The 22,926-nt window shown below is 45.5% G+C and overlaps 1 protein-coding gene across 1 annotated transcript; it reads left to right on the top strand.

The window, feature by feature from the left end:
• The first annotated feature begins 360 nt into the window (after positions 1 to 360).
• Positions 361 to 2,280, top strand: MYF5 (myogenic factor 5). Its single transcript, XM_073331220.1, has 3 exons — positions 361 to 868; positions 1,717 to 1,792; positions 2,093 to 2,280. Exons 1-3 carry the CDS (start codon positions 368 to 370, stop codon positions 2,278 to 2,280), a joined length of 765 nt encoding a protein of 254 aa, XP_073187321.1. The 5' UTR covers positions 361 to 367.
• The last annotated feature ends 20,646 nt before the right edge of the window (positions 2,281 to 22,926 follow it).

The raw sequence follows: 22,926 nt of genomic DNA, 5'->3' as shown, positions 1-22,926 counted from the left end.
ATCTCCTACTTTATTCTAACTTTTGAGTCACTACTTCGAAAAAGTCTATGCAAGTTAAAATGTAATAAACTCATCAGACAGTCAAAAGGAGCGGTGCACAGCAAGCTGTCTCCTGGGGATTGGAGGGGGTTTGCCCAGACAGCCCCAGTAGGGGTTGTGGAGGGATATGCTAATAAAGACTAGCCTCTCTGGACCAGCCTCCCATAACAACATGTGTATATAAAGAGCCCCGTGCCCCAGAGAAAGGACACTTTGTCTCGCATCCATCCTTACTTAGGAATTTGCCCAAGAAAACTGCAGTGTGACTTGCTGAGCCTGGCTCGCTGCAGTCCAGACCAAGCATCGCTCTGTATTAGGGGCTGTAAAGATGGAGGTGATGGACAGTTGCCAGTTTTCTCCATCCGAGTTCTTCTATGACAGCTCCTGCATCTCTTCCCCTGAAGGCGAGTTCGGGGAGGATTTTGAACGGGGACTGGCTGCGTTTGGAGCCCACAAAACAGACGGCCCATGGTCTGACGAAGAGGAGCATGTCAGAGCCCCCACAGGGCATCATCAAGCCGGGCACTGCCTCATGTGGGCTTGCAAAGCCTGCAAGAGGAAGTCCACTACCATGGACCGGAGGAAGGCAGCGACCATGCGCGAGAGGAGGCGACTGAAGAAAGTGAACCAGGCTTTTGACACGCTGAAAAGGTGCACCACGGCCAACCCCAACCAAAGGCTCCCCAAAGTGGAGATCCTCAGAAACGCCATCCGGTACATCGAAAGCCTGCAGGAGCTCTTGAGAGAGCAGGTCGAAAACTACTACAGCTTGCCAGGACAGAGCTGCTCTGAACCCACCAGCCCAACTTCCAGCTACTCGGACGGGATGGTAAGAGGCGGACGTTTCGCTCACTCTTTAGGTTGTGAAGGTGCCGACACAGGCAGGTTACTCCGTGACTGCTTTGTGGTCTAAAGGCAGAAGAGTGAAAAGGGGATGCCTTTATTAAGATCCCACGGAAACACTAAGTGCGCTTAGGAAACGGTCCCTTTCCAGGATGTAATTCACACGGTGTTCTGCACGCAGACAGCCTTGCGGTGCTGTGGGGGGGGGGGGGGGGACGACTTCATATGTGCAAAGGGGGCAGCTTTGTTGCCCTGCAGGGGATGAAGCTAACTAGAAACCAAGCTCCTGGTTAGGGATCACAGCGTTCACCATTCAACGCTCGTCAATTCTCCTTCGTGGTTTGTAGCCGAGCTGTCAGGAAACACCGCAGGGAAGGCGGAGAACTGAGACTAGGGAGTGAAGCCTTTGCTTCCCCCCCCCGCCCCCCAGTAACTTTACAGTCTTCATGACAAAACTAGAGGGCACGAGGGGAACCCACCCAGCTGAAGCCTGGCCCAGAGGAGCTGTTGATGCGTTTTTTCCCGAGCGCGTTTGCTCCACCGGTGCCAGGTTGTAATGTGCTCTCGCTCTGGGAAAGTGCCCTCTTCCTGACTCCGGCTACCAAGCCATTCTGCATGGCTAACGCGGCGCCCATTGCGGGCGGGCTCGCCTTTTGCCACGCTGCCCCGCAGCCACAGAGCCGCTGGGACCTGAGCTCAAGTAAGCCGAGGTGCCGGGGAAGCGCGAAGGCGCGGTGGGGTTTTAGGGTCCCCCCCCCGGCTCAGGGCGTTGGAAGTCAGCGGGCAAAGTCGCCCCCCCGGGTTCCGTGCGCTCATTTCTTGTCTCTTTTGCAGGCTGAATGCACCAGCCCGGCCTGGCCCCGGCGGAGCGGCAGTTTTGACGCTGTCTATTGCCCGGACCTTCGCACCGGTAAGACTGAACCCGCTTCCCGGGCCAGCTTAGTAGCGCAGCTGCGCCCTGGGTAAGGTGGCCGCGATGTAGCTCGAGAGGCAACATCTGCCATGAGTTTTCACACTCCCGAGCTCTGTGCCAGCCAGGGATATTTACAAGGGATGGTGTGTGTTGCGTGTCGGCGCCCGGACTCCCCAGGGCTGGGTGGGGCTATGCACCTGGGTTGGAAATTAAATCCTAGCTCATTAGTGAGTTAATCCACGTTTCTTGATGCATGTAAGTATTTACCGATTACTTTCGCCTTACTCTGTTCCCCAGACAAAAGCACTACCCTGTCCAGCTTGGACTGTTTATCCAGCATCGTGGATCGTATCTCCTCCCCCTCCGATCAAGCGGCGTTGCCGCTTGGGGACACCGCCTCCCTCCCTGCAAACGCCAGCCTCGAGTCCCAGCCGGGCACCCCTAGGACCCCTCCTCATTCCAGGCTCATCTATCACGTATTATGAGCGCTGAGACTTGAAACCAACTCCCTCCACTGCTTTTACGTGGGGAGAAAGGCACTCACCCCAGGAACAGCCGCGCCTCTCGGCGAACGAGCGATGCACGTGGAATCCAGGCGGTTCAACCTGTGGATATAAAGGAGAAGCTTTTTAAACTGTACATTTGTGAATAATGTTGCCACGAGACGTATTTAACTAAAGCATTCTTGACACATTTTAGTACTTGTCTGACTTTTATTATATTGTTACCGGGCTAACTTTTTGGCGAGGGTAAACACTGTACTCAGTAAACAGAAGCGGCTTCCTGCAAAGTTTTTATAGCGATGCTGACGTTATATTTTCATTCTGGTATTTCTTAACTTTCTTGGGGCGAGGAGGCACTTTCATTCCACCTGAAACAGCAAAGCAAGGGAGAGCTCACTTGCAAACAATATTAAACACGTTCCTCTCATCAGATACAAATGTATGAAATACACAGACAACATTGTTGCCTACTGCTGTATATTTTGTTATTTCCATGCATGGGATGCTTTTTGTTGTAAGCACGTCAGTATTTCTGGGGGGAGAGGGGGTTCTCAAAATAAAAGCAACTGAAATTGTCAAGGGCTGGGAATACATGGTATTCTGAAAAATCCTGCTATAAATCAAATGTGTTATTACAGAAGTAGCTCCTTTTGTGGTTCTTTAAACCAGTTCCAAATATTCAGGACTCTAGCCACCTTTTTATGATTGGTAGCTCTTCCATATGCTTACCAGATCTTTGAATTCACCAGGCTAATAATGGGATCGCACATTGCACATTTAATCTAGAGGAATCCCAGACCCTTTTACAAACTAAAGCCTTGGGCCTGCAAAAAGTTAGGCTCACGTTTAACTTTAAGCCTGTGAATAGTCCCTTTGAGTTCGGTGGCACTACTCAAAGCACCTGCATACATGTTTGCAGGACTAGAGCATAAAGGTACAATGCAGCATTCCCTATGTGAGTGGCTCTTCCTCATGCAAGTAGGGATGTCCATGGGACTACTCAGTAAGCAGGGGTTTGCAGGACAGGCCTTTAGATTGCACATTAATAGCAGAGACTTGCTCCTATTGACATTAATTGCAATGGGAGCAGAACTGGGCCCCACCTCTGTAGTCCTTATTCTGGCAGACCCCCGCCTCCCATTTATTTCTGTGGGAGTAAGGGTGCAGTAAAAATTACAGGATTTGGCCTTAATACTACATTGTCAGTTTACCATGTGTCAACTGCATGATTTGGCTCTTATATTGTAGGCAGACTCATAGATGGGGGAACTAGAGGTGCTGGGGGTGGTACTGTACTGTACTGCCCCTGTCTTGAAGTGGTTTTCATTATATATTGGGTTTACAGTTTGGTTCAATGGCTCTCAGCAATCCCACTATATAAATTATTCCAGCACCCCTGGGCAGAATTGTACTGTCTGTGGCAAAGGACTACCAATGTAACAGAGTAGAAGTGGGCAGCATCGATAAAAACAAATTCCAAACTATCCCTTTTTTCTTGCAATGCCCAAACTACAGTTCACAAGGTTCACAAAACACATTATTTTGCCCACATTTTCTTTGTTCCACCTCATATGACGGAAATGCATGCATAATTCACAGATGGCAACAGAATCACACGGCATTAGAAATCACCAGGCAGCGGTTGCAAAATTATGATCTTTTAAAAAAAATATTTCCTTTCATTTACTAGGTTGCTTCAGCGAACATGTTCTACGATGAAAAGATTCCAGCCATTAGTAATGCTCTAGCTATAATCTAAGAATGTCTTCACAGTAACGTCCAGAAAAGAAAGATGGATTCTTTCAATAGTGTTCAAGAGTATCTAGCATGAGAAATTATCCTCTCAGTGTCAGGTCTCATGGACGAAAGGTGTGTAAGCTTTACTAGCATGGGCTTATGGATATATTTGGCATATTCATGTTATTGTTAGCAATGGATGGCTCAGAGCACTAGTAATGGGATACAGAGCCTTTCATGTCTAGGGACTTATCTACACTGCAGGCAGGCTGTGTGTTATCTCCTGCACCTTTGCCCAAACCCCCAAAGCCCTCAGACACTCATCCAGGGGAGTGTGGAGCAGAACACATGTTGACCAGTGACCCATTCTTACCTACTTCCCACTTTACAGTGTGGTGATAGCAAAGGGGGTACCACCTGGCCTTGAGCCAACATAATCCTACACAGCCATTGCCACAATTCCCTGAACTTGTATCTTCTTGCCCTTCTACCTACTCACTTCTCACTTGCCCTCTGTGCACTGACAGCTACATGGCATTTAACCTGTCTTTTCCCATGCAGTTTAATTCAGTTTCTGCACAGCTCAGTCCAGCTCTGCCAAACAGCAAGAGGCCCACCACAGAGCATGCCGCTAGCTAGATGGAGGAGCACCCTAGGGTTCTAGTTAACTGTTGGTGTGAGTACTCCAAAGATCATGATTTCATCCACAGCTCCAGCAACATCCGCCTCTATGAGACCATCTCAAAGAGGCAGGCAGAGCTGGGCACCCACCAGCCTGGTGTGTAGGACTGGGAGTGTATCAAGCACCTGAAGCAGCTGGATTAAAAGCAAAGGAAGGGAGCATCAGGTTGGACACTGAGCTGACAAGTTACTCTTTCTGTGATAAGCTGGACCCACTTGCCACCACCCTGAGCACAGAGGTCACCATCTTGCATAAGGGAGGTCTTGTTTACAAAGTGAAGGAAGAGGGAATAGCAGTGGAGGAGAGCCCAGTGGAGCCGGTATGAAACTGGAAGTTTAGAGTAAGTCCATGTGGGCAGACAGGCAAATGGCCATACTAAGGCAATTATCTGAGGGCCTGTTTGGGGAAAGACCTGTGAAACAGCCTGGAGAGGGAGTGGTACACAGCCAGGGGTCAGATCTGTGCGTGGTAAGTGCTGCCCCACTATCTTTGTTAGTGTTGTAGGAAATTATAGTCTTAAAAAGGAGGGATTTCTTGGTTATGACCAATAAAATTATTGTTATGGAGGATATTGCATGCTAGTAGCTTGTGTTTAGCTTTGATTGAGGGGGTAAACGATGGCATTCCCATAACCCCCCTTTCCTCTGTCTGTCCCTGCCTCCAGTCACATGGATGTGTGGTGGCGGGAAAATTACACACATCATTAGTAGCTATTTCAGAGTATTGTTGTAGTAAATGTTAGCAAACTATTTAAAGGACTGCAGGTCTGGCAAACATGAACACATATTTATAAATATATTGCTCTTTAGTAACCCAGTCACACCAATCTGATTATATACGTTTATACCTAGCCTATCAAACCATTGTCCCACATCTTTGTCCTATAGGAGACAGCATAGATTATAAATCCCAGGGGTCACAAGGTGTGACAAAGGTCCTTTTATCCTCAGTGTTTGTCTCTCTTGCTCTGTCCATTTGCAGCAACCTGTCCATTACAGGCAGGGGGAGAATGCGAGGATGGGGGAGCCGGGGGAGAACTCTGCTGATGGCAATTCTCAGCAGCCTAACACAGTATGCTGTTAATAATCACCTTAATTTTCTTCCACTCCTGGAAGGTGATGCTTGAAAATGTTTTTATATAAAGTACTGCAGCTTGTCAGACAGATTCCTTGGCAGGGCAAACTTGCTCTGACTGCCCTGGTATCTCACTCAACTTCTTCACTCAGGATATACTGTTCAATCACCAGCCACCACAAAACCCCCTTGCCAGAGATATTTGGGTTTCCTCCACTTGCCTGGAAAAGCATCTCCTTTTTCCCAATCTTGTACTCGGGACAGGGTGATGTCCTGTTCGGCTTTGGTGGAATTCAGCCCAGGCTGGTAGAAAGTGTGACCAAAAATTATCACTTGATTGCTGTTTTGCATCTTCTCTGAAGTGAGCTGGTGAACTCAGTCTATTTCCCTTTGGAGATACCTCCTCACCATAAAAACTATCATCACACATGGCACTAACTGGCTGTTTCAACTAAGATGCTAATGAGTAAATGTGTGTGGACTGACTTTACTTAACTATCCTGTTCAAGTTTGGTAGGATAGAGCGGGGACAGCTGCACTACTGACATGGGGCATGATCTGGCAAGTACTCTGTGTGCAGAGCTGCCACTGACCTCAAGTTAATTTTGGTTTACAGGACTGGGCCCTCACTGTGTGACTTTGGTGTATGTCATTTCTCTTCTCTGGGCCTCAGTTTGCCCCTCCTTAGGTGGGGATAATAATGCACAAGTACTACCCAGAGAAGTTGTGAGTTTAAGTAATTATGTGTAAAAGTGCTTTCAAAGCCTTAGACAAAAGGGGCTACAGCAGTACAAAGTGTTAATGCCCTGTAATATCATTATGAACATTCCAATCCTTAAACTCTTTCAGTACCAGGTAAATGTTTTCAATCATATGCAAACTTTTCTTAATATACATTTAAAATTTAGTGTTAATGTATGATCACTTCCTCTCTGTACATTCAGTGAAATACATTCAGAAAAACAGGAAAGTCAATGTTTTTATTTATAAGAACACTTCTCTAGGAGGGTATCCCCGTACATGCCTGTTGTTACTTTGCTATGCAGATTATTGAGGCCAAATGAAAATATTTAGGTGAAAGGTAGTTCTAGTGTTCTGCTGATCATTTAACATGATGATTAAACAATTAGATAAGCTATAGAACATACTCTTTTACTTCTGCACTTTACTGACCTTGGCAAGTGACCTTCTTTCAAGTATGCCGTGCAACACTGACAAATCACATGTTCGTAATATACACCTCTCTTTGGCTAGCAGACATTTTAAGAGTGACAATAAAGGTCAACACCTTTGAGAACTAGCTCTTCACTTATTGAATGTGTAAAAGTATACAGCGTGCCGTACATTTGTTAATATCCTTAACAGCAGTAACATGCTAGACTACAATTGGAGGGGCATTTTATGAAGTTTAGGAGATCCAGATGCAGAGTTTAGCAGGCTTCTAAACAAAATGGTTATGAGTCCATAATGTATAATCCTTGGATATCTGACAGTGTTCTAATTTTTCCCACCCATGTGCAGAATGAATTTTGTTAAGTGCATCAATGTGAAGGTGATGTGTGACACATCACCTCCATAATGGTTCACAAAAATAATTCATGTGGTGGGGGTGAGACCAAGGGGTTTGGAGTGTGGGAGGGGGCTCAGGGTTGGGGCAGAGGGTTGGGGTGTGTGGAGGTAAGTGAGGGCTCCAGCTGCAGATACCGGCTCTGGGGTGGGGCCAGGGATGAGGGGCTCAGGGCTGGGGCAGAGGGTTGGGGTGCAGGGGTGTGAGGGCTCCGGCTGGGGGTGAAGACTCTGGGGTGGGGCAGGGGATGAGGGGTTTGGGGTGAAGGCTGCCCTGGGGCTATGGTGGGGAAGAGAGGACTCTCCCCAGCTCTTTCTCCCCACAGCAGCACCTGGGCTGGTGGGAAGGGGTGCCTCTCCCTGCCAGGGCAACTCTGGGGCTGGGGCAGCAGGAGAGACTTCTCTCCCACATGTCGGGGCTGGGTTGGGGCCAGGGGAGGGATGCCTCTCCCAGGGCCGCGGCAGGTCCATGTCAGAGCTGGACTGGGGCTGCGGGAGAGGCGTCTCTCCCACGGCCACAGCAGATCCAGGCCGGGGCTGGCTTGGGGCTGGAGGTGGGTCTCGTCTCCCACACCTGCGGCAGGTCTGTGGCTGGGCTGGGTTGGATCCGGAGCTGGGGAAGAGGACGCTTTCTCGCTGCCGCAGCCCTGAGCACTTGCACAGTGCTTAATCGGCTGTTGCGCAGCACACAGGTTAGCGGGAACTTCGATATCTGATGTAAAAAGGAGTATGTTGTGCCAGCAATGCCCCTCTGCCATGTCCATTGGCCAAACCAGACAGTCTCTATGAAAAAGAATAAATGGACACAAATCTGACATCAGGAATTATAACTTTCAAAAACCAGTCTGAGAACACTTCAATCTCCCTGGTCTCTCAATAACAGACCTAAAAGTGGCAATTCTTCCACAAAAAAACTTCAAAAACAGACTCCAATATGGAACTGCAGAACTGGAATTAGTTTGCAAACTGGACACCATCAAATTAGGCCTGAATAAAGACTGGTAGCCATTGGGTCATTACAAAACCTAATTTTCCCCTATTGTTACTCACACCTTCTTGTCAACTGTTTGAAATGGGCCACTCTCGTTATCACTACAAAAGTGATTTTTCCTCCCTTGGTATCTTGCTGTTAATTGAATTGTCTCCTTAGACTGACCTCCCACTTGGTAAGGCAACTCCCATATTTTCATGAGCTGTGCATTTATACCTGCTACTGTATTTTCCACTCCATGCATCTGATGAAGTGGGTTCTAGCCCACGAAAGCTTATACCCAAATAAATTTGTTAGTCTCTAAGGTGCCATAAGGACGCCTCATTGTTTTTTTGATGTTGTTGTAGTCATGTTGGTCCCAGGATATTAGAGAGACAAGGTGGGTGGGGTAATATACTTTATTGGACCAATTTCTGTTGGTGAGAGAGACAAGCTTTTGAGGTTAGAAAGAGCTCTGTGTAAGCTCAAAAGCTTGTCTCTCCCACCAGCAGAAGTTAGTCCAGTAAAAAGGAGTGCATGTCACTAGATCTGAAGCCATTCCTAGAGCCTGTGGGATGGGTGGGAACAAGATTTAGAATTATTGGTCCCTTAGGAGTTTTGTTGTGAAGACCAAATTATGAGCATTTAAAGAGGCAAGGGATTGAAAGCAAGGCATTGAACTCCCTGTACAATCATACTGACAGCGTCCCCATTATTTTACACAAGGATATCCCCACAGGTTTGGAGGTACATGTTACTGTGGAAAACAACACTCCCTGAGCTCCAACCAACCCTCCCTACCCCATGACATTATCTCTTAAGGCGTGCAAAACTCCAAAGCCGCACAGGCATACAATGTCTTCATCTCACCCATTTGCCCTGTGGATGTCATTTCCTCTCAAACGAAGACAAAATGTGAGCATGTTTTGCTGTAGTTCTGCAGTTTTCCTGACCTTCATCCAATATATTGAAGGGCATGATCCTGTCATATTTTTGTAAAAAATAAATAATATTGTATTTGAGTATTAGCTGGACCTTGCTGAAACAAACTTTCTGCTTCAAGTCTTTTTAAACAAAGGTTGTTTGTTTAGGACTAAAATTCATCTTTTGTTTTTACTTTGTGTTAAGCAGTGTTCAGAAGAATTTAAGCAGCTGTGCATGTTGCTCTGTGAATAACTTCTTTTACCTCTGGACTACTGATTCAAAGCCTATCAGAGTTCTCCAGTGAAAATGAATTCTCTGATCTTAGTTCAGTTCCTAGTCCAGAGCAGATCCAAACACTCACCGCAGAAATGACAAAAACTAACATATGGAACATGACAGCCACGCTCTGATTTGTGACATGACTGGTAAATATTACACAAGAGAGCACACGTTCTACACTGTGATGTATCAACACCTGTAGTTACTGTCCATTTCAAATTAATATTTAGGATTAGTGTGAGAAGCAGTTCTTTACAAGAAGGTCGTGGTATATGGATCATTTGCCTTCACTGGTGTGATGAGAGTGTTGGAAGGACTGTTCTAAAAATTTATACTTCCTGGAACTAACTTGCCCCTGTCAGAAAAGTTGCTAAATGGGTCTTATATGTCTTAGTTCTAGGAAATACTGCCTCTTCTAGGGCTGTATTTCTGGGAATTTCTATCTATGTGGTGTACAAATTTGGGTGTGTGTACTCTAGCGAGCACTTGTGGTGCTTGCTTTAGTTAAGGTTGAAAAATAATTTTCATCAGCATGTTTTCAATCACTCGTAACTTTCTTAAACTTTGATCATTTGAGTTGACATTTTCCATGCTTGGCGGAAAGTGAGAGAAAAAACTGTTTAACTTTTTAGAAATTATGTGTATGAAAATACACATTTTTCACCTTGAAAAAAAAAATCACTCCCCTCCCCCCCTTGTCCCCTGCCAACAAGGGTAAAGCTTAAAAGTGGCAAAACTTTGAAACACAAAACCCAGTATGTCATTACTTCCTCGTGAGTAGTTTGTGCTTTGCTATGTTGCAAAGAATTTGGCTATCGAACAGCAAAGTTATGCATATTAGGAAATGTGCACGTGAGCCAAAGAAAGTTTTTGTGAGCAATGACCACTTTTGATGCAAACATGCTGGCTTTAAGCCATCAGAACTTTAGAAGGCTTGAACTGGTTGTCCTCAAAGAAGGCTTAATGTTTAGGTCTCAATCAGGTCTACAAAAGAAGACAAGTTTGTGAATGCTAGCGTCAGTGGTTTGATGCGTGGTAGTACAGTGCTCATTTGATACACAGGGTGGAACTATTCTCCTCAGTATACACAGAAGATCACTATGGATCATGCCACAAGACTGGAATCTGGGGCCCTAGGCACACCACAACATACACCATACATATTGCTCTGTGAAGAACCTCTTTTCCCTCTGGGCTACCACCCAGAGAGCCCAGGGCAGTGGCATGGCAGCCCTTCCCTCCTCACCCCGCCCCAGGGGCAGCGGGGCCCCCTTTGGAGCAGTACTTACTCCAACACCTGGGGTTTATCTGTCTGAGTTGGTGGTCTGGGTTCATTGCACTCTTCTCTTCCTGCCACACAGAGATATGTTGGAGTGGTGTTGGTGGGACAACCCAGAGCAATAACTCTTGGGCTTAACTCTGATGTTCTTATGTTGCACCTCTCAGAGGTGTAAAGTTGTCTTCAGAATCAGGAAGATGCTTCTGCATCAGTTATACTCAGTTTATGTTTTCTTCACAAGCTGGAGGGCTGGACATATTTTATTTAAATGAAAGCTGAAATTCTAATGCAAGGACATGACCTCAGGAGCTGGGGCTCTGACTCTCTGTGAAAGGAACACTACTATACTGCCTTGGGTGATTCCCTTGCTGTTGCTTGGCATGTCACCAGGGTGCGTGATGACAACCTAGTGAGTCAAAGGCATCAGACTGTTTAGGCCTGCTAGACTGCCGCTCTTACTTTGTGGGGTTGCTCTTAGTTTTGTTAATCTTTTTCCATTAACATGCATATGTTTTGCCTTCATCTTGTTTTCTATTAAGGAAAAGGAATCCCTGCAAACAACTATGCTAAGAGACTGTTAAGGTTCTACTATGAAACACTTTAAAATCAGGAAGTGCAAAAGTTAAGCTGGAGCATGGTGTGCTTGTGTGTCTGCATTATGATAAAGAACCAAATCATGGATTATACCAGGGATTAATTTGGCACACTGCCTTTAATTATGTGATTACACATTATTTCATAAATACTAAACTAAGAATAAGTTCTTAAATCATATTCAACAAATTATTTCTACATTAGACACATCTGTGCCTACCTGAGTGTAAAGCACGCACCAGCAAATAAACAGATGTTCCACTAGGGGGCCAGATTCAAGTGTAATATCCATATTACATATCTATATCCGCAGCAGGTCTCCAAGGTGAACAGCCTCTGGCATGTTAGAACAATGTAGGTAAGGGAAGTCAGCAAGCCGGATCCGTAACTTCAGGATAAGGATTGGCTCTAAGGGCTGGGTCGGTCGGGCTGGGGCGCGAAGCGGGGCTGGGCGCGAGCCGCGGCTGGACGAGGCGCTGCCCTCTCCCGGGGGGGCGGCGGCAACTCTGGACGTGAGTCGGGCCCTTCCTGTGGATCGCCCCAGCTGTGGCGGGCACTGATCGCCTCACCCCCTCTGCGGGGATGGGGGGGGGCAGTGTTCTGCCTCGGCCGGCGCCTAGCAGCTGACCTAGAACTGGTGCGGACCAGGGGAATCCGACTGTTTAATTAAAACAAAGCATTGCGAAGGCTCACAGTGAGTGTTGACGTGATGTGATTTCTGCCCAGTGCTCTGAATATCAAAGTGAAGAAATTCAATGAAGCATGGGTAAACGGCAGGAGTAACTATGACTCTCCTAAGTAACTATGACTCTCTTAAAGTGTTCTACTTTGGGGAGTCGGGCTCTTGAGGCAGGAAGAAGCAGCTTCTCTGAGGAGGGGGGTTGTCTCCTCCTGAGCGGTGGGGCTCTGGCTGGATAAGGAGGTTGCACCTCTCCTCTTGAGGTTCGCTGATTCTCTCACTAGTCTGCACCGTTTAATCATAGAGTCATAGAATCATAGAATATCAGGGTTGGAAGGGACCCCAGAAGGTCATCTAGTCCAACCCCCTGCTCAAAGCAGGACCAATTCCTAGTTAAATCATCCCAGCCAGGGCTTTGTCAAGCCTGACCTTAAAAACCTCTAAGGAAGGAGATTCTACCACCTCCCTAGGTAACGCATTCCAGTGTTTCACCACCCTCTTAGTGAAAAAGTTTTTCCTAATATCCAATCTAAACCTCCCCCACTGCAACTTGAGACCATTACTCCTCGTTCTGTCATCTGCTACCATTGAGAACAGTCTAGAGCCATCCTCTTTGGAATCCCCTTTCAGGTAGCTGAAAGCAGCTATCAAATCCCCCCTCATTCTTCTCTTCTGCAGGCTAAACAATCCCAGCTCCCTCAGCCTCTCCTCATAACTCATGTGTTCCAGTCCCCTAATCATTTTTGTTGCCATTCGCTGGACTCTCTCCAATTTATCCACATCCTTCTTGAAGTGTGGGGCCCAAAACTGGACACAGTACTCCAGATGAGGCCTCACCAATGTCGAATAGAGGGGAACGATCACATCCCTCGATCTGCTCGCTATGCCCCTACTTATACATCCCAAAATGCCATTGGCCTTCTTGGCAACAAGGGCACACTGCTGACTCATATCCAGCTTCTCGTCCACTGTCACCCCTAGGTCCTTTTCCGCAGAACTGCTGCCTAGCCATTCGGTCCCTAGTCTGTAGCTGTGCATTGGGTTCTTCCGTCCTAAGTGCAGGACCCTGCACTTATCCTTATTGAACCTCATCAGATTCCTTTTGGCCCAATCTTCCAATTGGTCTAGGTCCTTCTGTATCCTATCCCTGCCCTCCAGCGTATCTACCACTCCTCCCAGTTTAGTATCATCCGCAAATTTGCTGAGAGTGCAATCCACACCATCCTCCAGATCATTTATGAAGATATTGAATAAAACCGGCCCCAGGACCGACCCTTGGGGCACTCCACTTGATACCGGCTGCCAACTAGACATGGAGCCATTGATCACTACCCGTTGAGCCCGACAATCTAGCCAGCTTTCTACCCACCTTATAGTGCATTCATCCAGCCCATACTTCCTTAACTTGCTGACAAGAATACTATGGGAGACCGTGTCAAAAGCTTTGCTAAAGTCAAGAAACAATACATCCACTGCTTTCCCTTCATCCACAGAACCAGTAATCTCATCATAAAAGGCGATTAGATTAGTCAGGCATGACCTTCCCTTGGGAAAAAGACGTGGTTCGCCACTGATCCTCCTACTCTGGTCTAGTTACTGGGGCAGCAAGAATAACAGATCCTTAACCTTCCCACGGTGCCCGCCGATCGCCACCTATATGGTGGTGGCCAAGAGGATCTGCTGCCCTGCCCCACAGGGTGACTGGGCTGGAAAACACCCTGTGGCAGAAGCCAACACTTCGGTGTTGAAAAACAATATGATGGCCGAGCCTCCGGGTTTGCAGCAAACCACCCTCCATTGCGTAGAGAATTGTGGGGTTCTCTTGAACTACCACCTATGCCCACATACTCGCCAGAGCGGGCGGCGACAGTTGCTCTTCGAATGTAAAGGGTTGGAAACCGGGAAACTCCAGACCCTGAAAAGATTAGCTAAGTCTCCGAACTCTGTTGCCTGGGAAGGTTCTGATGACCACTGTTCCATGAGGTCCTTTCCCTCATGCGATGTCTTTCTCCATTTTCCTACTGTTCTTGACCAATCTATCTACCCGCCCGCCTCCAAGGGATTCTCGTAATGATTATATTAATCACGCTCGCTGTCACCGAACTTTACACTGGTTGGACGGGCCACCTGGGGTTTGGAACACCCCGAATAACCTGGAAAAGAAACCCGCATGGGTTTGTAAAATAGCCAAATGCCTTGTCATCTAATTAGTAATGCGCATGAATGGATGAATGAGATTCCCACTGCCCCTACCTACTATCTAGCGAAACCACAGCGAAGGGAATGGGCTTGGCAGAATCAGCGGGGAAAGAAGACCCTCTTGAGCTTGACTCTAGTCTGGCACTGTGAAGAGACATGAGAGGTGTAGAATAAGTGGGAGGCCTCCGGGCTGCTGGTGAAATACCACTACTCTTATCGTTTTTTCACTTACCGGGTATTAGAAACACTCCTACTCCACTTGATATCAACAATGATCCTCTATTACCCCATTTAACTTTTCTGAATCTGTTGTAGGTGGTTGAAGTAAGTTTTTCTATGTAGTATATGTAGTTTTTACATGACTCATGTTCCCGAACTCCCTCTTTGTTCCCTGTAGATTTGAATGAATCTCTGTTGAAATAAAGTTTCAGTTTGAGGGGTAGTTCTTTTGACCGAGTTGCAGTTTTGAAGTGTCTATATATTGATATAATACCATGATTTTGACTGGATTGTCTCAGGCCATGAAAACGGTGGGTAAAATTTTCAAAAGTCCCTTAGTAATTTAGGAGAATAAATCTCATTTTCAAAAGTGATTTAGACTTTTAAGAATCTAAGTCCCATTGACTTTCAGTGAGAGTTAGGCTTATAAATCCCTTAGGTACTTTTGAAAATTTTACCCACTAAATCATTGTTGTCACCAGATGCCACCGTGGTGCTCTGCTCTGTTCAATGTTGATAACAGTTGGCTGCGTGCATGTGTTCCCTCTGTGTGCTGCCCTGACTCTGCACAGATCACTGACACAGCGGACCCTGAGAGAACCCCCAATGACCACAGACTCCGATAAGGTACGAAGGCACCTGGCCAGGTTTATTGTCAAACAAAGCACAGTAATAGTTTCCCGCAGACTCTACAAAACATACTACGAATATGTGCCCCCAACAATGGACTGGCTCAGTCCGTGGCTGGATTTTCCACGGCCCCCTAGGCCAGACAAAGACAACCCTTCAGGGGTACATTTTTATACACAGGTACAAACAAGTTACACATCACTCCCGACGTATAGAGGTGCAACCCCTCTACATGTTAGGGTGCCGCTTCTCACCTTGCACATTTTGGTTCGAACAAAACAACTCTATCCATCATATTACCCTCCTCCCCCTGTCTTTAGGATGGGTCAGCATGTTCCTTGTTATCTATGTGGAATGTGCTAATACTGGAATGTTCTGGTATCATCCTGGCACATGTTTATATTACTAGGGCTTAGTACCTTTTAGATATGTGTATATTTGCAACATCAGCATTCTTCTTGCCAGCTCCTGTGAGCAGGGCCTCCCTCAGGCTCATAGCTTAACTTTGCTTTATGTTAGCAAAGTCTTGACCATTACTTGAGTTCAGGCCTTAAGTTTCATACCAGGCCTTTGATACGAGGGTTTATGTTTCAGGGCCTCATCTTACCACAAAAGTTTACAGGAGCCTTGTATGTTCAGAAAGGCTGCAGCACTCCAATTTCATTGCCTATGGAAACTGCAGTATTGCCAACCACAGGCGGTCGAAATCAGAGTCAAGCCCCCCAAAATCATGAGAGTGACCAAAAATCATGTGATTTTAATGATAATAATGTTTTTATTTGCCTAGTGTTTTGTGAGTCTTTAGAGTTCACATTTTCAAGCTTTTCTCTGCAACCACGAAGACTGGAAACTCACTCTCCCTCCACTCCCCTGGAAAGCTGAGATTCGGAAGTCACCCCTCGAGCTGGTTGAAACTCAGAATTTCTGTTCTTTGGGAAATTCTGATATTTCAAAGAAGTTTTCGTTCCAATCCAGAATGAAAACTTAAAATGTTGACATTTTTCATTGCAAGGAAATTCTGAAAGTTTTTGTTTAAGCAAAATTGAATTGTTTCAGTCTGATTCTTTTCAAAATGAAACAGCAGCTGGCTGCCCTGCCTCCCAGGAACTCCTCTCTGTCCTGACAGCCAGAGACTTCTTGGCCTGCTCCTGATTCCAGGAGAGTCCTCCAGAGTTGAGATCAGCCCAGGGAGTCCCTCACCATGGAGAAAGGAGCCTGGAAACCCCAACTCCAGCCATTCAGGGGGATCCTGGAAGCCCTGAGAGCACAGGCTCAAGCCTAGACTTTCAAGGCTTCCAGCACTTTCAGACTTCCTGCCTCCAAGCTGGGATCCTGGAGGCCCTGGGGTTCCTGACCCTTGCCAGTTTGTGTCATGCGGCTGCCCCAGAGCTGTGGACCCTGGAAGCACAGGCTCCCTTGCAGCCCACCAGGTGAGCCGGCAGGAAACCATGAAGATTTTTGGTGGAAGTTTGGAAGTTCGTCAAACCCGTTATGTCTCTGCGAAACATTTCACGCTTGGCAAATCAACATTTTCAGATGAAACCCTATTTTGTCAGAATATTTCCAAACCTCTCTAGTCACCACATGACTTTGTGGACCTGGGCTTTAAGAAAATTGTAAAAGTTAGCTACATTGACTGTGGCACCAACAGAGTGCAAGAAACACCTCAGTGAGCCACATGTACCTGCAAGTTGCATACCAGAGAGTTAGATGCCCTCACATGCCTCTACATGCCATCTGACGGGTAGCAGAAAAAGAGGAATATTGTCGATGGAGATTGTGTATGTCAAAACCCTTGCCATACACCTAGGCTGACTGTTATGCAAATGTCTGGGAGTCCAATATAGTATCCTGGGAAATATAAGTTAAAATGTGAATAATACTAACATATTTGATTAGTGGAAATGTAACCTGGTTAACCCCATGCCTCTGGGAAAGTTACTGTCTCTTTAAATGGTGGTGCAGCTTGGACAGTAAAAGGAAGTGGGGGACAGAAATGGGAGGAGAGTAGCCACATGCCCTAGAAGGGGCAGCTCAAAAGAAGGCAAGAGGTGCAGGATTCATGGGTGAGAGAGCTGGGAAGGAGTTTGATAACTGAAGATCCTCATGCTAAGCATGAAGAAGGAGAGAAACTGTGAGTAAACAAAGCCAGAGACAGCTGTACTCTCCCACAGCCTGAAATGCACATTTTTCACAGTGGAAAAAAATGTCTCATTTGTTTATCACCAGGGTAAAATTCAAAAGTGGCTGACCTTCAAAACATGAAACTTAATATGACTATGTCTTCTAAGGAGCAGTGTTTACTTTACAAACAACCTGGCTCTCAAATAAACTTACAAATGTGTGAAAATGTGCTGTAATATGTGACCCAAAAAGAAAATGACCAAGGATTCTCTGGAGCTGTGGTCTTACCAACTTATTCCAATTAGCCATGGAAAAGAGACCTTTTCCCAAATATTAATAGTATTTGTTCAGTCTACCCATGACTTTTCTGTAGCGCCTGTCACCATAGTATGTGGGAGGCATTGGGGGAGTGTATGCATTGTTTTCATGTTTGATTTAGTAGGTTTCCTTTCAAGCATTTAGTAACTACAGCTACTAACCAAATGAGAGAAAACGTCCCCCAATAAAAGTGTATACACCTAGCGCCAGGTATGGAGTAGGAAACCACAGATCTAGTTCTAGCAATTGGTGGAAAAACGCCTCCTATAAAGAGGGAAGGTTTATCAAACCCACTTACCCAACTCTGCTGTAGCAGATACTCAAATGCCACATTTGGGACATGGAGTAGGACTGGGATTTATGACAATGAGTAGGATTTATTTCAAGGTTTAATGGTGCTATACCTTGTCTTGTAAGTAAGGGACTTCTTTAAACTTCTCAGGCTAAATCCTGAAATCCTTTATCTGGCAATACCCTAAGTTCTGTAAAAACTTTTTTTTATGTTATTACAAACTATACAAGGAGATTTTTTAAAGCGCTAGAAAAAATCCATGAAGTCTCTCATATGTAGAACTCGTGCTCTACTTAAATGAGCCATGCTCTGGAGTTTAGCCATTGAAAATTTCACATGATCCATTTACTATGAAAGTTGAGGACACTGAAAAGGAGTTTATATATTTTTATGCCTCCCCTTGCTTTAATATGTTATGCAACTTCGTGATACCTTACTCCATCATATAACTTCTGTGAAAGAAAGAGCTCTATTTTTACTACTGCTCTTTATTCTGTGAAATTAATCTGTGTGTAAACATGGGTTTTCTATTTTTGCAATGGCAAACTGAAGACTTTTGCTACATGTGTATGTATGAAAATATCTATAATACCTACGTTATGAGCTGCAAATGGAGTTTAATATATCTGTTCCTCTACATCAACTCTGTTCTTTTTTTAAAATAAAACATAGTGGTAGTTAGACCAAATTTATGCCAGGGATAAATCTGGCCCTGTATACCTAACCCTTTGAATTTAATGCAGTTGTACCCAGGAAAATTCAGCTGGCAATGTCTAGAGTACAGTTACAGTATATTGACTTTTCTCATGCTACACAAATGGACTATATATGTGCAAAGCAGTAAGGTGATATTTATGATGATTGAAGGCTGACCTAAGATAAAATATTAATAGCCCCAATGCCTGTGGTATCTGGAACTGTTCCCTCCTTTTAGAAGTGGGGAGGCATTATCATTGCCACAAATATGGGTGGATGTCTGTCCCACAACTCCACAGAGCCCCAGGATACTGATGAATACCAAGGGCCGAGCCCACGGATCTCAGAACTTCAACACAGAGGGCTTGCACCAGTGCACTTCTTTGTGTGTCCCCTTTTCCCAATGGAGGTACAGCACCCTAAGGAGACATTTGGCCTCTGAATCCTCCTAATGTAGCAGGAGCTATGGATTGGATTTTTTCTGCTCAGAAAGCCACAGGGCTCTATTAGAGCACCCCTTGGGGACCAGCTGCTCCACCCCCCCAAATCTGTGGAGCTATGAATGTGCAGACTAGGCACAGAGGGGAGTGTGTAGGGTTGGGGAAAACACTCCACCTTCCTGTGGACTTAGGGCACTTTGTGTCCTAATTCCTACTTCTCTGCTGCCTTTCTGGCCATGTAATGGAGGGGAACACAGTTCTCTGATTGCAAAGATTTAGGATCCTCTTCTCATCTTTCTAGTTCAGGGACCAGATCCTGAACTTGGCAAAATTTTCACTGACTAAAATGGCCCCAGCCAGTTCAAAAATGCGGCTAAACCTGCAGCCACAGGGAGACTCCAGGTCAAGAGGACCAGGAGGTGAAATGTTAGTGTCAGGTTCACATAATGACTGACAAGGCCTCAGCTCTGTGGTGTTCTACTGACACATTCTCATGCTCCAGGGAGCTCAGATTTTCATCACAATCCAGACTGGGGCATACTGAAGGTTCATCTCCTCCTTCTGTGTAACAGGCAACCTACAGTCACTCTTTCCTCCACAGAGCCACACACTATTTCTAGACATATGTAGTGTTTCTCCCACCCTGGTGAGAATAAACCCCTTCTAGGCTGGTGTGTGAGGAGTTTAGAGCAGATGGGGCTGGGGAGGTGTCGGGAGGAATAGAAGTTATATCCTGAGTCAGTGACTCTCATTCTGGGCTGCCCTTTTATGCCACTTTTGTGGGGTAAAGAAGACGGAAAACTGCTGGACTCCAACAGGGTTCCTTGGGTCAGTCCAATCCTATGCCACCTCCCCTCCACACCTCACAGCACCTGGGGTGGGGTAGGGTTTTGCTGGAGCACTCTGTGCTCTGGGCTGCAGAATAGCACGTGGTGTCTGGGGGAAGCCAGCATAAATTAGAGCAGCCCCAGGTGATGGGAGCTGGGAAGCGCTCTAGCCAAGCCCAAAATTCAGAAGAAGGTTTGCAGTCATATTTACCACCACTATTTCCCACCCCGACCCTCCTAAGCTGTGCATCCTGACAGGCACAGCTCAGAATCAAAATGAAGGAGTACAACTTGAATGGCTAGGCAGACTTGCCCAAACTATCCTTGTCAATGGCTTGTGTAAAGACCATCAGACAGTGTGACAAACTGGGAAATATCTGTATTGATTTTTTTAAGACTATGGTACATACCCGGGTATGTTTATGATGGATTCCTTGCTATGGAGTTAGATCAAAAGGATTGTTAGGGGAACCAAGAAGGAAAGGGGTAAAACAATGACACACATAAGAGGCCCAGAGAAAACAGTGGAAAAACTGTTTATTGGGGAATATCACTAGCTGGCTCTGACCAGGCCAAGAACAGTTTACTGTTGTTAAGGCTAGGATCAAAAGGAGGATAGAAAACATTAGAGGACCCCAGACCTAGGAAAGCATGGGGGTTGAGTGCATGGTCGGAAGTTGTCCAGCGACTGTCAGCTAGAGCTGACGGGGTGGCAAGAAGAAACACAGAAACAGCATGCTGCAAGCTGGACAGTCTGCTTCCCAAGTTAAAGATGTGGGTTAGCTGGGCTGAGGGAAATTTATGAAAGCTGCCAAGGGAAGATTAAGCTGTAACACAGAGCCAGGCAATAGGCCTTTTATTGTTCTTACCCTTTGATTATGTGCTTTGTACCTTCGGGGGAATGAATTCATAATACTTTGTCTTGAAAATGCTGGTTTTGAGTTGGTTTAACCACCTTGTTGGTCATAGGTCCCCAGAGTGAGAGGGCTTATGGGTGCCAAATGCAATTGGCTGGCTGGTCAAGTCAATACAACTGGGAAAAGGGGGCTGCAGCCCAGAGACCCAGTCTGCGTGGCTACAATGAGTGGTTCCACCCAGAGTGTGTTGCAGGAAGCCAGGCCTGTCACCTGAGGGGAGCACCGGAGAGACACTAAAGGGGATCCAAGGTGCTATTCTCACAGTAACCATGACACAGTCCATAGACCATAGGGTGAGGTCTCTATCTCTGCTTGACCAGTGACTAGCATAATGGGGGCCCTAATCCTCACTGTGGCCTTTCAGAGAACCTGGAATATAAATACAGAATAATAATGATACATCTGCAGGTATACAGATGATGCTTTTTTGCCTATGATCCAATCGTGACTTATTATCCTTGTGTTTCTAGAGTCAAGAGTCACTGAACAGAATTCTGCATTAACACCTACCTACTGCTCAGAATTCAGAGCACTCTATCACACCCCATCCCCCCCTTGTGAGGTGTAAATCCAAATAAACTTTCGCCCACAAACTTTTTGGAGGGTAAAAAAGGGTTGGAGATTGGACACAAGAGTGTTTTTAGTAAACATAAAACATCTTTTTTATATTTTAGTGAAATTCTTTAGTGTTTTGGTGGCTAAAGGAGTAACTTATTCTGTAATTCATTTATATTTGAAAATTTAAGGGTTGTTTTTGGTTGTTTTCTGTTTTTTAAATTTGCTCCAACTTCAGAGGAAGAATTTTTAGTCTAGAGAGACAGTTCTCATCAGCCTGTTGCTGTTCTGGCTCAGCAGTCAGATGGGTGCTTGGATACAATGATGAGAGCCATAGAAATGGATACAAACTGCTCCTGGTGTGGAAGTGAAAAAAGCTGAATTCTATTCCTCAGTTTGATGTTATGTAGAGGCAGGTGTGAATCTGAACATCTCTACCTCAGCTCATCCTTCTTTAAAAATCAATTTCCTTTATATAAACATATATAAAAAGCACAATATAATAAAAGGAGAGGGGGAGAGACTCTTCCATGGATTTAATTCAGACTAGCTTAGTAGAAATCAGTTGAAAATTCCAGCTGGTTCCATTTGGCAAAGTTTTGGAACAAAGCAACTGGGCTATGGCTTCCCCAGTAGATATCAAAAGAGGCCAGTTGAAGGGTTCTAATAGAGGGTATTATAACTTCTATTAGGGTACCTCATGGGTCACGTGCCTGATCCAAAGCCCATGTTGATTAGTAGGCATCTTTCAACTGACCGTGATGTAGAAATCATCTTTGTGTTCTATTGGGTGGCCAAGATTTTATTTTGCCAAATAGAACAGAGAGGTAATTTTGACTTGGTATTTCATGGATGAAATGATTGCGTGTGTGTGTGTGTGTGAGAGAGATCAATAGCAGTGCACAGGCCCTACCTTTCAGGAACTGAGCTGTTTAAAGTTACAAGCTGTGTGATTCATTATATCAAGAACATTAATTCTACAATCACAACAATTGTGCATAGCATTTTTCATTAAAACAGTTCCCACCCCAAATGATACATTGTCCTAAATAATCCAATCACAGTCTTACTAAACAATCTGTAGAGAAAAAGTAAAATTCAGAGGCTCCTAAATAAGTGACCTGATTTTGCAAAACTGCTGAGCGCCTAATAACTTCTGTTGCTTTCCATGGTGGATACTGGGTGCAAGGCACTCTGGAAGATCATTTATTTAGAGTCTAACTTGAGGCTCCTATTTTTGAAAATCTTAGCCTTCATCTTTATAGTAAACATCAATATTCAATAAAACCAGGGTGAAGTGTTTGATAATTACGTTTGTTTTTCTTGCTTACTTTTCAAAACAAAATTTGGGGAAGTAGGTGGGCGAGGATCTTTAAGTACCTGTAGGATTGTGACCTAAGACTTAAACACATACTTAACTTTATGCACCTGAGTACTCCCTTTGGAGCCAAAGGAAGTATTCATGTGTGTAAAGTTAAGTATGTGCATACGGGCATGTAGGATCAGGGCCTTAATCAATAAGGAGGATGAGATCTCTCCTTACAACTGAAGTGATCTGTGAGGAGGATGGAAAACACTGTATAAATTGTAAGTATTATGTGTTTGTTTATTTAAGCTGATGGTCTGG

The sequence above is a fragment of the Lepidochelys kempii genome, chromosome 1, assembly GCF_965140285.1.
Source record: "Lepidochelys kempii isolate rLepKem1 chromosome 1, rLepKem1.hap1, whole genome shotgun sequence".
NCBI lineage: Eukaryota > Metazoa > Chordata > Testudines > Cheloniidae > Lepidochelys > Lepidochelys kempii.
This window is presented reverse-complemented; position numbering and strand designations above follow the sequence as displayed.